At 36.0% G+C, this 16,574-nt stretch overlaps 2 protein-coding genes across 2 annotated transcripts in view; one reads left to right on the top strand and one right to left on the bottom strand.

Moving 5' to 3' along the window:
• Nucleotides 1-5,456, top strand: part of LOC129753650 (uncharacterized) — a 37,845-nt gene extending 32,389 nt beyond the window's left edge. The window contains exons 6-7 of the mRNA XM_055749491.1: nt 5,049-5,149; nt 5,203-5,456. Of these exons, the coding sequence (XP_055605466.1) occupies nt 5,049-5,149; nt 5,203-5,456 (355 nt within the window). The remainder of the gene's footprint in view (nt 1-5,048; nt 5,150-5,202) is intronic.
• LOC129756135 (phospholipase A2 inhibitor) overlaps nt 1-16,574 on the bottom strand; it is a 143,913-nt gene that overhangs the window by 110,896 nt on the left and 16,443 nt on the right. The gene's annotated exons all lie outside the window — the stretch shown is intronic.

Raw genomic sequence — 16,574 nt, 5'->3', positions numbered from 1 at the left:
GAATCATGGTGGGAGGATTTGGAGCATGAATTAAAATGAAATATTTGAATAGACTCAGTTTTGAGCAATTTGAAACAATGGTAAATTCAGAATAATGAATGTTGAGTCTTGATTCCTGAATTTTGAAACATGAATCGTGAAACGTGAATCTTGAATTAGAATCTTGAATATTGAAACTTGAATTTTGAATCTTGAATCTAGATTCGTGAAGGTTGAATCTTGTATCATGATTCTAGAATCTAAAATTTAAGATCTTGAATCATGAATCTTGAATTTTGAATATTGACTCTTGAACCTTGAAGTCTAAATCTTGAAATCTTGAATCTTTTTGAATCTTCAATATTAAATATTTTATCTTAAATATTGAATCTTGTATCTTGATTTTTGAGCCCTGATCATTTAACACAATTCAAATTTCGTTGAGCACTGAGCAGCCTTATTCCTAGTATAGTAAACATATACATAGTATTGACTTTTCCCAGCCAATCAACCCTCCTAACCTCAATTTACCCTAAATCGATTGGACATTCAGGTCTTATCTTCAAGCCACAGGTCATCTTGTATACTTTTCCCCCCTCAATTGACCACCGAAAATCCTGAAAAAGTTATTACTTTTATCATTTGATCCACCCTCTAACTATCCGGCTCGAAGGACCTGGCGAGGGTCAAATGTGGTTTTTATTGTGCACCGCGAAAGATTGAAATAGGGAGAAAAAAAACCGTGCTGCAGTGCTCCCCACATTATTGGTATCGATGTTCGATTCGGGCACACATAAAACAAACAACAGGTGCTGGCCACCTTTACCTTTTATTGGCAAAGCAAAATCGAAAATCGCATCTCTGCTGACGGGAGAAGTTCCAAAGCGTAGTGCAGGTCGGAATGGCTTCGACATCAATGTGGTCTCTGCTCAATTTTTGAAACTTTACTCTAGAAATTTATTCTATTAATCTACATAATACTTATTATTATTATTTTATTATATATATTATATATTTATTATTCAATTCACATTCAAATTTGTTGTTCAAACCTTTTTTGAATTAGCAAGAAACTGATTGTTGATAGATGATTTACTAAACTAGAATGTTCTGAACATAGTTTGAATAACGTCATGACTCAGAAACTTTACTGCATTTGATCAGAAACCGCTATCTTTACCGGTTTTTACTTTAACTGCTGACTACTTATTTCCACTCACTGTTAGGTAGAGTGTCTGTCCCGGGATTTCCCGGGCGGGAATTCCCGGGAATTTGAAGAACTCGGGAATTCCCGACATGTATGAAATTATGTCTGTGGAAAAGCCTGAAAGCCTCCGGGACCATTCTTATTGTTCTTTTTGAAATTGTAGTCATACAAAACTCATTGAGAATATGCCGATTCCTGTGGCAGTATATATGTATTTTGCAGCCGTTTAATGCAATTTTTTTATTCAAATAGATTAGTTTAAAAAGATTATATGTATTTCCACGCCCTATTCGTTGAACGAAAACCAACAACAGTTCGAAAAATATATGAAAAATCGTACAGCAGGTAGACAGATTGTGCTTTCTCGAAAGTAACATTTATGCACTTGTTTCCCTTGGGATTTGAAAGCCAGATGAACTTCAAATCCTGAAAATGATGAAAATTTCATATGAATAGCAAATATGTAAAGGGTTCAGCTAAACGAAAAATGGTTAGAATAATCAAACAAATAAAAACATTTTTTTTATCAACCTTTAATTGCATGGACGAATTCTTCATTTGAGTTCGTTAAACTGTTTTCAATTTATCATTGTAGAAAACAGTTTGATTTATTTGATTAACAATAAGTTAAAAAAAATGAAGTGTAGTTTTTGAACAAATTATGGGTTTGTATGCACGAAAGGTTCGATAAGATATATATATATTTGAATCGAAATGCATATAATTTACATGTTTTTGAATATTTCCCGGGATCCCGGGAATTCCCGGGAAACAGGCCACCAGATTTCCCGATTCCCGGGAACGAGAAAATGGCCGGGAAATGGACATTCTACTGTTAGGTGATGATTTCAGATTCACTTTCAGGTGCCTCTCCCTTTTGTAAAACCAAATTTCTTAGGGAGTGTTCAAAACTATTCTTTAATTGTAAGTTCATTGAGTTATATGATTCTAAATATACAATTGCACTTTAACAGAATCAAATGGTATCAGTCGTAATGTTTGCATAGGTAATAAAAACGCCGAGGTTCAACTCAATGATACTAATTGATAAAGTTAATTAATCTGTTTACTAACTGAGAACATCTTTTTTATCTTTTAAGCTCTGCCCCCAAATGTGAGGAATGTTTCAGTTCACATCTTTAGAGATCGTTAATGACTCCGCCGCCAAAGGTGACATAATCACCAAAATTAACATTGGCGGTGAATCATATCCAATGTTACTCACCTTGTAGAAATGTGTCTAAAAAAAAGACAAATTGCTGTCACACTTCTTTATAAACTTAAGAAGAGAACAAACAAAAAACTATAAAAACCACATCACAGCGATCGAATCGATCGTGAAAGATGCAAAGCGTTTCGTGTGATATGTAAATAGATGAGTGCGGTAAATGACACCTTGGGAGGAACGTCATATTAGTAACTAGCCATGAGCATTTTTGTTCAACATAAATGAATAAATAAAGTAACAATATTGGTATTTCAAGGGGGTGTCAGAAAGCAAACAACAGATTTTGTTGCTATGTTTTTGGTAAACTTACTGAGCAAAGGCATTGAAAAATTTTTTTATTACATTACACTCAGAAAAATACTATTATGTATGCCATAAGATTCTCTTATGAAGTGGCGCCATAAGAAAAAGTAATGAAATTTATAAGATTGTCTTATGACGCGAATGAATTCTGAAGATGAACGCCTACTTCAATGAGAGGTTGTTGCTTTTCATAAGAGATTCTTATGGGAACAGTAAACCACTTTCTAATAAGAAATATTCTCGATATTTCATGCTGAAAACATTCACTTTATTGTTTGCCAAATTTGATTAAAAATAAATCTTTCACGGTCACCATCAGCAGCGCATCAACAGAAGGCTCCATCAAAGTTTTTTTTTTCTGCCGCATCTTAATCTTCGACCTTTCGTTTTTTACCGATCAGCTTGATGAAAAGTAAACAAATAATGTATTTTAGTTTACAAATATATTCAACGTTCACACCAAAAACGTCAAATCGAACTTACCTTTCCGGAGATAACAATAACATTAAACATTGAAGGAAAACTATAATAACTATGAACTGGCGATTGCTTCGTACTGTTAGATGATGAAAAAAAAACTGATGCTATGAATGATGTGTTCATCATTTTTTCACAACGCCGTTTCTTCTATTTTTCATAAGAACATCGTATGTAAATTGAAAGAATTTCATAAGACTCTTATGAAAAATTAGTTTGGACGCAAAAAAGTGATTCATAAGATGTATCTTATGAAACTTATAATAAGATTTCCTCTGAGTGTATAAGTAAGGCCGTATTGAATGGGTGCAATTGGGGGCGATTGTCCTGGGCCCCTCAACAAAAAGGTCAGGAACAGGAACAAAAATCAAAATAAGAAAATTTTAATGAAAATTTCAAATATAATTGCTAAGCTAGCTAATACAGTATCTACGTAAGGGCCCCCGTGAAAAATGTTTCGAATAGCTTCTCTTTAAAATAAGTTGAGGGCCCCCTTATCCAGAAAACGTTACAGCTAAGTATTCTCTGAAGGATGCCGGTTTTCAATAAAGGCTAGACTTGATAATTTTGATAATGGACTTTATTAGTTGACGTCTGGAAAATATCTGAATAACTCTTTTATACATAATTGTGGCCTCCTGTTTAGCTCTAAAACCTGTAGTCAACCTACATGACTCCTACAGCTCGGCCATTCTGACTGATCACATCGCCCTCGATGTTTCACCTGACAGATACAATAAAAAAAATCTAAACATGACAAGAACAAATCACAATTAAATTTGGTTTCTGAAGCAAACTGACCAAAATTTGAACAAGAACTACTTATGAGAAACTAGACTGAATCTTGAATCCACTTGAAAATAAGAAATCTTCCGGTTCTAATCGAGTCACGCCCATATGAAGATCAAACTCCCGCGATCTCGGCTCCATCACTACCTGTCATCTTGGCAGCGTCAGTGCATGGAAAACTGGCACATCAACAGCATTACCGTAGCATCCGGGCAGTATCGCATCTTCATAGGCATTTCGTAGACCGTGTGGATATTCGAACTTCCGCAATCTTCGGCTCCAGTATTGTCCGCAATCCTGGCAGCGTCAATGCCTGGAAAACTGCTCTATCAGTTTGCACCGTCGAATCAGGAGTGTTCGAATCGCATTCATTTCCATTTGTAACCTTTAGGTTATTTTGCCCCGTTAAACCCCCACAGAGCAAGCCATTTTGGAGTGTTCCCTTCGATCACTCAAAGCTTTCAAGCTGTTCATCGAGAATTTTCCGATGGAACTCAGCTTCATAGGGACAAAATTTGTAGAGGAAATGAAATTAGATAGGTTCAGCTAGGTTAACATAAAAGAATAAATAAATAAAGCACTCCAAATGAAAATGATAGGGAAAACATTCAGCAAGTTTAAATTTAAAATACATTAACACACACATACAAGGGGCTAACTGAACGAACGGGAATGACAGTACCAAAATGTCATTGGAAAGTGGAACGGAAATTGGGTTAAGAAGAGGCTGCCAACTCCTTGACACTTAGCAAGAAGACTTCCTTTCCACCTGTGGCCACGCAAGCGCAAACACGCATTAAGCGCAAAGTTAACAACGTTAAATAAAAGTTAACATAAGTATTTAAGAAGTGGAAAGTTTAAGTGAGCTTCGAGATTATTTAAGTCAAGTGAGTTTGTAAACCATTCCATAACAAGAACCTCTCCTAACCATAGTTCCCATCCAGGACCCCTTTACATTTTGCCTGAAGATTCTGGTTAAACAAATCTGGCCATAGAATCCCGCCTGGGTTCAGCAAAGCTTCCGTTCTTATGAGGCAAACGGGCCAGTGAATCACCGCTTTTCAGTCCGCCACTCTGCCATTGCCATCCTGAGTCAGGAGGATTCCAGGCAACGGATCCTACCAAGGCGACTCAACCAACTCCGGTTACACGTGGCAACTGGGCAGGTGAGCCGAAGCACTGGTCAGAAGGTCCCGACCATCCCGTGTCCATCCGCTAGTTGGATCCACCAAATTGCCATACCAAGAGGCAAAGGATCCAACGAACAAAGTGGACAACAATTGCGGAAAATCCCAAGCAACCCAGCCTATAACCACCTATCGGGTTCCGTTGCTCTGTCGAGGAGCCTGCGGAGCGCAAGCGCTGCGGGCACCATCCAGAGTACCAGCGAAAGATTGGCATCCACCACGAGGACGGCCAACCATAACTGCCAATCAGATTCATCTCGATCTGGTTCCAGAGGGTGTTATTTGATCCCTTCAAACGGGCTCGTGAGAATTCAAATAACAACCCTCCGGTTCCATAGCTTCGACAGGTCAGTTGATGACCACGATTGGAAGCGCGACGAAGAAGACCCGTTACGGCCGGCCGGTACCAGCAGCAGCAGCGAAGCAGAACACACCCTACACACCCACACTACACGAAAGAGTAAGTTGTAATACATAACATTTTGCTTTTTAAAATCATTTGTGTTCTTTCTTGAATATCTGACCAGTTCCCTTATAGCGAGAGCCGACCTTGAGCTCAAAAGTGTTTCTTAGACTCTAGCTGGCAAAAGAGGCGTTTGTAGCCCACCCCAGACGGTTGCCGTGGCTTGACCAGCAACTAGGGGCTATTGGTGACCTCCTTCCGAGTGAGCAAGTAATACATTCCGAAAACAGCAGTTTCTCAAAGTTGGAGGATTTTCGATAAAATCTTCGTTTCGCTAGATTTTCAAGGCGCTTCGGCTTCTAATATCCCACTTCTGAAGTTTGAAGGATGCCGGTTTTCAATAAAAGCTAGACTTGATAATTTTGATAATGGACTTTATTAGTTGACGTCTGGAAAATATCTGAATAACTCTTTTATACATAATTGTGGCCTCCTGTTTAGCTCTAAAACCTGTAGTCAACCTACATGACTCCTACATCTCATAATTTTCTATAATCAGTAGAGTGCCCCAAATGACCCGACATTTGAAAAAGTTATGCGCTGCAGGCTTAAATTGATCCTAGGCCTAGTACAAGGTCTCATGCCAAATTTGGGCCAAATCGGATCGCGGGAAGGGGTCGCTCAACGAGCCTAAATTTTGTATGGGAATTTGGTACATTTTGTTCGGGAGGAACACGAACATCCAGTTTTTATGAATAATGTTGGTCCTCTTCGGCCAATTTCTTTTGAAAACGGTTTTTCTTAAAGCCTAAACTATGAAAAATATTTCATCCCAAGGCTGCATTTCGATTCAAGTTAAGACACAAAAGTTTTTGAGTTAAAAAAAAAGTTATTTTTTTAAGGGTGATATTCATCACTATTAATGAGAGACACTGCTTCGAACATGTTGACGCAGCATTAACAGTGATGAATATCACCCTGAAAAAAGTTACCCCATTTTTGAAGTTTAATAACTTTTTTATCATAAGTTGAATCGAAATGCAGTCCTCGAATGAAATGTTTGTCATAGTTTAGGCTTTAAGAAAAACCATTTTCAAAAGAAATCTGCCGAAGGGGACGAAAGTTATTCATGAAAAACTTGATTTTCATGTTCCTCCCGAACAAAATGTTCAAAAATCCCATACTCGTTGAGCGACCCTTTCCCGTGATCCGATCTGGCCCAAATTTGGCATGAGACCTTGTACTAGGCCTATTATCAATTCAAGACTGCAGCGCATAACATTTCACAAGCTTGAAATTTCTCATACAAGTTTGGGGCAGTCTAATAATCAGTCAATCGAAACTTGTAAATTTCACTTAAATACTACAATGATGTCAATGTGGAAATTTATTCATAAATATTTGTGCCACAAAAAATAATTCGTAATTTGGATAGAATGATTTTAAATGTTTTCAAACTAATCGTTATTTCACCAATTCAAATTATAAATTCAATCAGTTCTATTGCAATATTTATCCTTTTTTGGATTATTTTTTTTTTGTATCAAACCTAGACATGGATTAATTTTTTCAATAATTTGTTTAGAATCTCTTAATTTTTTTTCTTCTTAATTCAATTTTTGCTTATACAAATGTTCAAAACTTTTGAGCGATTGATATTCATTTGTATTATTGTTCAATCATGAACAGGGCACAAGTTAAATCTTAATGTTTCTGATCAAATGCGAGAAGTCGTTACACAAATCTTTCAATAAAAATTGCTTAAAAAACGAACATAGTTTTTTTTAATTGAAATCACTTTCTCTCCATCTTTCTTGGAAAAATGGTAAAACGTTCTATTTAGACAAGTTTTCTCCAATAATTCATTTTACTATTTTTTTTATATGTAGATATCTATTTCTGATTTTTCCAAAATATTTGAACATTCACATTTTTCATACGTTTTTAAATTTCAACATCAATAGAGGAAGGAGGCCATGATTAATTGGCAACGGACGCGTTTTATTTTTACTCCGTCGGGAAAATTTTTATTTAATAATATTTTAGTGGTTAAATTGATTCAAAACTTTGAAAAGATTGAAATATCGTACTTCCAAATGTGTCAATCGTTAAAAGTGATCGTCAGGAAAGTAACAACCTCCCCCGGCGAAGTAAAGACTTTGAGCATCGTTTCCCTTAGGCGCCGTAAAGAGCGGGAATCCGCCAATAGCTGACTGGAATGTTGAATCGATCAACGACTATCAGGACCCAAAGATTATTTGGTGAGTTCGTTCCATAATAATTATAATGCGTAAATTAATAAAAATAAATGGTATCTGGAAATTCGTTATGGAAATCTCCAAAATTTCAACACAATTGAGTATATCACATTTTCAAAAATAGTTAGCTGAAAAACTGTTGCACGTTCGAGCATTATCTGACTCATTTGGATTTGGATAGTTTGCTTTTTTTAGTGTTTTCAAAGTCTATTTTCTATTTCTGGTGGCTTTTCATTCATTTTATGTTATTTAATCACTTTTTTGTGACCCACGTTAGTGAACCTACATGCAAGCGATGTCTGAAACACACAATTCCAATCGATACAAAAAAATTATCAACATCGATCCAATCGATCCGAGCTTTTGTTGTAATTGTAAGCTTTTAGCTTTTTAATTTAAAACTCAACCAAGGAGAGTAATGTGATTGCTGTTGTAGTTCAAGCAAATAATTTTAAAGCTCGTCATATGACTTTATAATAAGGAGCAATTTGGTTCACTACTCTGTTGGTTCGTGTTCATGGTTAGAAAACTATATGATCGTTAACAAAATTCAAATCATTCATACCCTTTATTGCGATCCACGGGTATCAAATTCAACGTTGTTTTGTTGGATTGACTGGGCGTTCGCTTTAGAGCTTGAACATTGAGCTTGAAAACATTTCGGAGGATTTTTTTGTCCAAACTTTCGGCTCTGTGGCCAGATATTTTGTTTTAAGATGGATCAGATGTCGCTTCTCTTATATGCAAGTTTACTAACCCACGTGTGCGTGTGTAAAAACTTTTCGGAGTGCTGCGATTGGAAAAAAATATTGCGATAGTAATGCAAACGCACTTAATGCATTTATTAGTCATGTTTGTAAGCGTCAGATAACACTTTCGTCGAGGTTGTAGTGATTGATCGCCAGTAAATGTAGTATTTTAATATCGGGAAAATGATAGGTGATGGTTTCCCCCAAATAATGCAGCCTTCAAAGCCGACGACAGCGCCACAAGCCACCAGTATGCAGCCAGGAAACTTCAACACGTCACAACCAGAGGACCATCCACGGTAACTCCCGCTGCTTGGTAACCAGCCAATCGGTAACGAAGCCCGACGAATTGACGAAGGCGAAGCGATCGTGTCCGTCATAATGGGAGATCAACGACCTGTACCCGCGGTTCAAGGCCGGTTAAAGGCGGCTTTCTGGTGCTGGCTTATTTCAAAAAAACCACAACACTGTGAAGTATAAAGTGCACAACATCCAGCACACAAAATCAATCTAAGTGATAAAAGCCAGACACCATTAGACGCCGAACCGTCATTTTGTTCCCGCTGAAATACGGAACACTAACGCCTGATTCCTCAACAGGACCGCTAGCACAGAGAACAGACGTACAAGCTAGCCCACGAAACTTGTGTAAAATTTCCAGCGGCATTAGTTTAATTATTAGTTCATATATACGATTACGCCTTTTCGAAAACTGTACACTTGAGAATTTGATTTGTAACTTTTGAACGGCGCAATAGGTGCCACTGTTTAAAGTCAATTTTCAACATATTTTTTGGATGTCTGCATTTGAAATTTTACACACTTTTTTGAAGATTTTTTTTTCGAGCTTGTACGTCTGTTCTCTGTGCCCCTAGTTCAACCTGGTCCCTGAACCCTGGTCCTGAATCCGCCTTGGTTTGGTCACAATCTCCATGGATAGCCGTTAGCATCCGGGTGATCATTGGTTGAAGGTTGTGATCGATCCCAAACTACGAAGCTTCGGATCGACCAATCAAGCTCTCCAACGAGTTCTTCCGTCCTCGTAGCCGAGATTCCCGGAAAGAACATCCCGGTTTCTGGTTGACCGACAGAGCAGTTGGTCAGCAGCAGCATCGTCGCCCTCGTCGAAGCTCCGCCATTTTCAAACCCGACAACCAAGGTGTGGCCCATAGAAGGTACCATAACCATATTGTTGAATTGAGCATTAGATGTGGCGTTTAAAATAAATATTCAAGAAGTGAAAGGGGTTTTTCCTGAGGTCATAGTTCGAACTCCCTGCGATTTCTTTTGGTTAAGCGAGACGCCATGAGGCCTAATAAAGGGAATCCCTGTAACGCCAGTGGGGTGCGGGTGGTAGGTTTAAAACTTACAGGTTGAAGTAGGGAAGTGTGCTTCAAAGAAATGTTTGATTCCGTTATTCGTGAGTACAAAAGTTTTTCTTACAAATTCTTTTATATTTACCATGAAATCTTTGGAGAGGGTAAAGTTCCAAAGATTGCATGGATGTTACAATAACATTCTTTCTTCATAATTTTTCTTTCCAAAAACGACCAATGGCGCTATATTCATGGTCGATGACCAGGGATGGGGAGCAAAGAAATTCAAAGTTAATAAGTTTTAAAATTTTGAATTTCTTTGTAAAATAACCCCATTCCCACCCACATAAGAAACATTTATCGGGGATCGAAGTACAGGAGCACACTTCTTTCTATAATTTGTGCTCCCTACGTAAAATTTATTAAATCATGGAAACGTATGGTGCTGTTCTCCACGTTCCTTCCTCCCAGTGTTCCAGTTGTCTTTGCATCCAATACTGCACAGTGGGCCCGACCTAGTAAAGATGAGAAGTAAATGTACTTTTACTACTCACCGGGATGCTGACAAGATCTGGCTGTGTATGTATAAGCATAAGCACAAGCGTTTTCAAACATCAGTTCGAATATCACTTCAAACTTTGAATAATGTGAGTAAGAACAACTATTAGTGTTATGAAGTTAAAAATCAAGTTTACACGATTGACACAATCAAGTGTGTTTTAGTCATAATCACCTTTCAAAAATGTTGTTTTTTATCTGGCAGAAATGTTTTAATAAATGCAAAGAATATATTTCAGAAGAAAATGCTATCAGCATAACACAAGTCAACGTGTTTCCTATTTATCTCCTTTCCCCCACATTTCCAACCAAATTTTTTTACAAGGATGCAGAGGTCCTTAGGCACAAAGTTGATCGTTTATCTCTTTCTCATTTTTTTTTATTTGTATTTGTTTATGCCGAGTGTTGCACTGGTGCACCACTAGGTGCTGTCAAACTGTTTGTTTATTCGGACTGTGTTGCTCTGGTTTTGACCTGGTGTTGCACTGCCATCGGGCGGTGTTGCCCCGAAAATTTGTCACTGTTGCGAGAGAGCGTGTGAGTGAGTGAGGTAGCAATGCACTGGCGATGATTTGTGTTTGTTTTTATCGGGTACGTCAGAACACAGAACGAGGGGAGAAAACAAATACGGTATTAGAAGTCGATAGTCCGAATCGTTTTTAAGCTTCATGCATGGTTGTAGACGATATTCCCAACTTATCTGCGAAATCTCGAACGGAAAGATTGAAGTTCTTCTCTTCTGTTCGTCACTGCGACTTCCGGATTTCGATTTACCCCAGATCCCGGCTTCCTGGTTGTCGAAATACGTTCCCCGAACATTTTTATTGCTTTGGTGACGGTTGATTTGGCCACATTAAACGATTTTGATATTTCTGCGTGCCGGTCACTTGGTAAATCACTTTCCACTGTTTAAGTCTGAAATTTCTAGTTTAACTTTAATTTAATTAAAATTTTTGATGGACTAAAACAAAAACACGTGCTTCGCCCAAAAGTCGAGGCTTACTCTTCCTCGCTTTGCTTTATAATTTTGTTTAAGATTAAAATTGAATCATATCCTGAAAATGTTGATGATCAATCTTATGCCACACTGTTGCTAAGCAGTTCCAAATATGTGCATATCATGCATGAACCAAACAGCACTGGCAGCACACTCGCTAGCGGCCGCTTCGAATAAATCTCGCTAAAACCGACCGCTGCTGATACGCTACATATCGTAGAGGGTAGAGCCTGCCACGTTTTGGTGGCTAGCCATTTTCGGTCCTTCGCTCGCGGAATCTGTCGATGGAATATTGACTAGGTCGGTGGTTTTTTCATTGTTTTTTTTTTCCTATTGCCCTGTTATACGTAGTTGGTTGTACTGTTTTCCTTTGTCCTGTGTACACCACTAACCGATTTCAAACATTAAAACGGGCAATAAAGCGAGCTCGCTTCTGGCGACCATCGAGCGAATTGGCGAAACCCCATTTGGTGGCATCGATAACGAAAACGACGACGACGACGACGATCCGATACCATTCAGTGCCAACAACAACGGAGGATGGTCTTTCGAGTGAAGGAAACAAAATTGCATCCATGGTGCAGTTTTGCGACCAATCGTCAGCAACTTTGTAACGTCGTCATCGTCATCGTTACTACTCGGCAGCAGTGCGATGACACCCCATTTGATCAGCAATTTTGGAAACATAATAAGAAATCAAAGATTTTTATTGTATCTTTTTTGCAACATTAGGGAAATGAAATACAATTTTTTTATCTTGAATCATGAATCTTTTATATGAATACCGAGTTTTGAATATTGAATCTTAATTGAATGACTTTTGCTGTAATTTTTTTGTTTCTGCGTTTTTAACATGTTGATAGCTTTGCCATTTTTTGCTATTATTTGTTTCAAATTTTTTGTTGTTTATGCCATTTGTGTAATTTTTGTCATTTCTAACATTTTTGTAATTTTTGTCATTTTGGTGAGTTTTGTCATTTTTTTTCATTTTTGGCAATTTTTCACTATGGCATTTTTGGCACACGCTTCTTTTTTCAAACTTAAAATTAAGTTTGATCGAAGTTCAAAACATAGTTCGATTCTATGAACTTGAAATTAAATTCGCTCTTTGCTCCTTGCGACGGTTCAAAACGGTGTTTGAACTGCGCACTCAAAACTAATCCCTTTTTTTCCTCCGGAGAGTTAGCAAAACTCAGTTCGACCTTATGAACTAAAAATTGTATTTCCTTTGTTGGACTGAAAACACTCAGGAAGTTCACAGCAAAATGTTGACGTTCTGGAACAATTACCGGAAGACTATGAAGGAACGCAAGGCCGTGCGAACGGCCCCCCATAGAGATTTTTTACAAATGAAATTTTCAGTTCAAGAAGTGAATTTACCGTAGTGTCGTGAAATTACTTCATCCCAAAAGGGGTTAAAAATTAAGTGTGAAAAACATGTCAGAAAATTGGCTTGCCTCCGGCGCGGCGGTATTTAGATCGCCTTTACCACTCTAGGCCCAAGACATTCTACGACACTATATGACGTTCAAGAATTGAAACTAGTTTTTACTTGTCAATTTCGATTTGCAACTTTTTAAGCCTTTTGTATTGAAACTCAAATCATGACATACAAAAACGCTACCTCGTCTTTAAAATTGTTCATCCTTAACTTTATTACTTATTACTTTGATTATAAAAAAAACTCTTTCATATCATTGTAAAATTTATTAATGCTGATATGAAATATTTTTCACGAAAACAATTTCAGCCTCAATTTTGTGCTTTTTAATCTTCTAAATGTTCAACTCCACATTCAAACGGGTTTTGATGAATCACACAAGGCCTTTTCTGAAGTGAGAAATAAAGAGCTAGTTTAGATTAATTTTGGTGCCCTGAAGCTTTTGGAAATAGGTCCAAATTATTAAAGATATAAAAAATTATTAAACAAAGGTTTTATCATCGTTCTCCAAGACCGCATGTAGTTTTGACTTTTGACGAAAAAAAAAACAAATAATAACTTGAATTTTAGATATTTTCAAAGCCAAAATCTATTCGTTTTTCAGACCGCAACCAATTTTTCAAATGAAATAAAACTTTTTTTTTAATTTTCTTTTATAATGTCAGAAATATTTACTCCAAGTTTTAAACAACTGTAGACTTCAACATTTTAGATAATTCAGCGGCTTATCATCATCAGAATTATATTCCTTGATTAAATAAAACATAATAAGCTAATTCAAAATCAGTTTTTTTTTTCTTTCATGAAGATTTATTAGTTCATCAGTTTTCAATGATTGATTTCACTCAAAACTGACTCATTTTTAAACTTATTATCTGCATATCACCTAAAAGAGAGGTGATAGACAAAATCTGAAAAAAAAATCGAGTTCAGAACGCCAAAACCTACTATAGGCATCTATAGGTTGTCTCTTGAGTCATAAATAAAATTCCATAACAAAGTTTTGATAAGGTACGTTTTTATAGAATTTTTTTTCCTAAAATGTTAAAACTTATGGTTTTCATCTTCATAATATCTTGAGATTATAAAAAAATTGAAAGTTAGAAGAATTGAAGAGATATTGAAAACGAGCAACTCCTCATGGACCAATTTTTAATTTGCATAATCTTGAAATGTTCTTACTAAAAGAACATAACTTTTACCGTTAGAGACAACACCTGTAATTTACATTTTATATTAATTTTCAAATAAATATACCATATTTTATTGTATAGTTCATTTAATTTCAAATAAACATACCAAATTTCAAAATCAAACTATTGGAAACTATGGAATCCAATAAATTTCCATTTTTTTTTAAGAAAAACTTTTTTTTTTCTTTGGTTTATTCCAGGACCCAATGTATCAAATGACGACGCCAAAATATTCATAGCTAGATATTTTAAAGTTTAGCCGCACTGGAGAATTTTTAAACGTTTCACAAGTTTTTATGGTGTTTAATCTTTTTTTTTTTTATCGATCATGATTTTTGAATGAATCTATGAAAAGTTTGAAAAGTGATTTGAAACAATAAATGCTTAAATTTAATGTTTAATGTTAGCTAAATTAGTATTTGATTTGTTATTCCAATGTTTACAACAAAACTTTGAATTCCTTATTTTTATTTTTAACAGTTTCGTATTTGAACATTCAAGAAATCACCCATTTCTCAACCTGTACTTTGTCAGTCATGATAAATTGAACATGTTGTATTTTAAATATATAAAGTTATTTTTGTAAACTTTGATCCATCAGGATTTTTGAAGCTGGAAAATTTTGAATATAAGAAAGAATCTTATCGCTGACATTGACCCCTGGCACTTTTGAAATAAAATTAAATTATGTTTCGAATAAATTCGCATAGCAGAGGATTTTTTCCATATCGAAAAATAGATTTCGAATCGTGATTGAATATTATCTCAAATTCTAAATGATACAAAGGAATGTTCAAACCACTCTTCAATTGAAAATAGGAAACAAAATGTAATTTCAAATGATCAATAACACTAGTTTAAAAAATTAAAAAAAAAAAATCGTGAACTAAATCGACCGACCTGTATTTTTTATTTAAAATCGGGTTCTGAATCCAAAAATGAAATTCAAAAAAATCTCAGTAGACAATTTTTTGAGTTATGCTCCAAATATGAAATTTTGGAAAAATAAAAAAAAAAAGTACTTGAACTTAGATTCATATATCTTGGACTGTGTAACATTACTTTGAAATCTCTTGTTTTCATGTTCAAGGTGACCAAATTCGCTATCGATCACCTGAACTTCATTTTTACGTATGATCAAGAGTATTGTTGATATTGATGACTTTTTGAAAAAAAAATTATAAAAAACGCATTTTTGGTGAAATTTTTTTTCAGCGAAAGTTTAAGACTCGATGGTAACATTTAAAAAATCTGATTTTCTATTGGCCTTAAATGTAAATTTAAAACGAAGATTTCAAGTGGTTATTTATAAAAATCTTTACCATAACAGTAATTTTCGCATGTTTTAACAATTTAACGATTCGTAGTGTACTTATTATTATTATTACATTTATTCATCGAACATATTTGTTTAAATAAATTAAAACATAGGAAAATCATAACGAGATATAATAGAATAGACTGGATTGACGAACACGACGAGTAAATCGGCTAGTAGGTTTATTAAATTGATGCAAATGTTCAGCGTCTTGGAATACTTGCATCATCGCACTCAATGGCTCATTATAGCCGTTGGATGTTCGGTGGACTTGATTTGATATCAACGAGTGAGAACGTAAGGTCCTTGATGGCGCACTGAAGCTTATCATTCTCAGCAAATGTGGGGACTGGACCTCACCGTTCAATAGTTTAGAGACGAATGTTGCCTGGTGAATCTTTCGGCGGCGTTCCTGTGTATCAATACCCAAAAGTTAAAATAAGCTGGAAGATCCTCAAAAATGCTTTTTTATGCGCTCAATTCTTAAGATCCAACACAGCTTGTAGGGGGTCTAGACGATCGCAGCATGTTTTGTTAAAGACCGGACGAGTGCACAGTACAGCGACTTCAAGCACAACGGATCAGTAAATTCTCGCTTGTCATAGTATAGGAAGAATTAAACATAAATCTCACTCGCTCCAAGTCAAAACTTATTCTTAGCTTATCCGGAGGTCACATACCAAATTTCAGAAAGTTCTGACCATGGGGAAGGATTGCTAGAGTCTCAACCGTGAAAAGGATTTTAAGGTATTTTGCTCGGGAGGAATAAAAAATACTAGTTTTTCATAAAGAACTTTTTTCTTCACTTGCCGATCGCTTTCTTCAATCAATTTTCATGAAGCTTAAATTAAGAAAAAATATTTTACTCGAAGGCTGCAACCCAATTGGAATTAAAAGAAGCAAGTTATTGCGGTTCAAAAATAGTATTTTTCGGGGTTTTTTTTGTTGATCACAAAAATCGCTAATTTAACGATTTAGGCTACTTTTATTCGACCATCCTCTAGATCAATTTTCATGTCAGCTGTCACCTACATGGCATTGAGACGACCCTAGCAGCAAGGTTGCCGAAATAAATTCTGTGTTTTTGAGAAAAATAATTCTGACTTTCTGTGACGTTTCTCAAAAATTCTCTGATGGATTTCTGTGATGCAATTTTCTTGAATTTCATAGA

This window comes from Uranotaenia lowii, chromosome 3, assembly GCF_029784155.1.
Source record: "Uranotaenia lowii strain MFRU-FL chromosome 3, ASM2978415v1, whole genome shotgun sequence".
In the NCBI taxonomy this organism is placed as follows: domain Eukaryota; kingdom Metazoa; phylum Arthropoda; class Insecta; order Diptera; family Culicidae; genus Uranotaenia; species Uranotaenia lowii.
The sequence above is the reverse complement of the archived record's forward strand: the minus strand, read 5'-3'. Positions and strand labels throughout refer to the sequence as shown.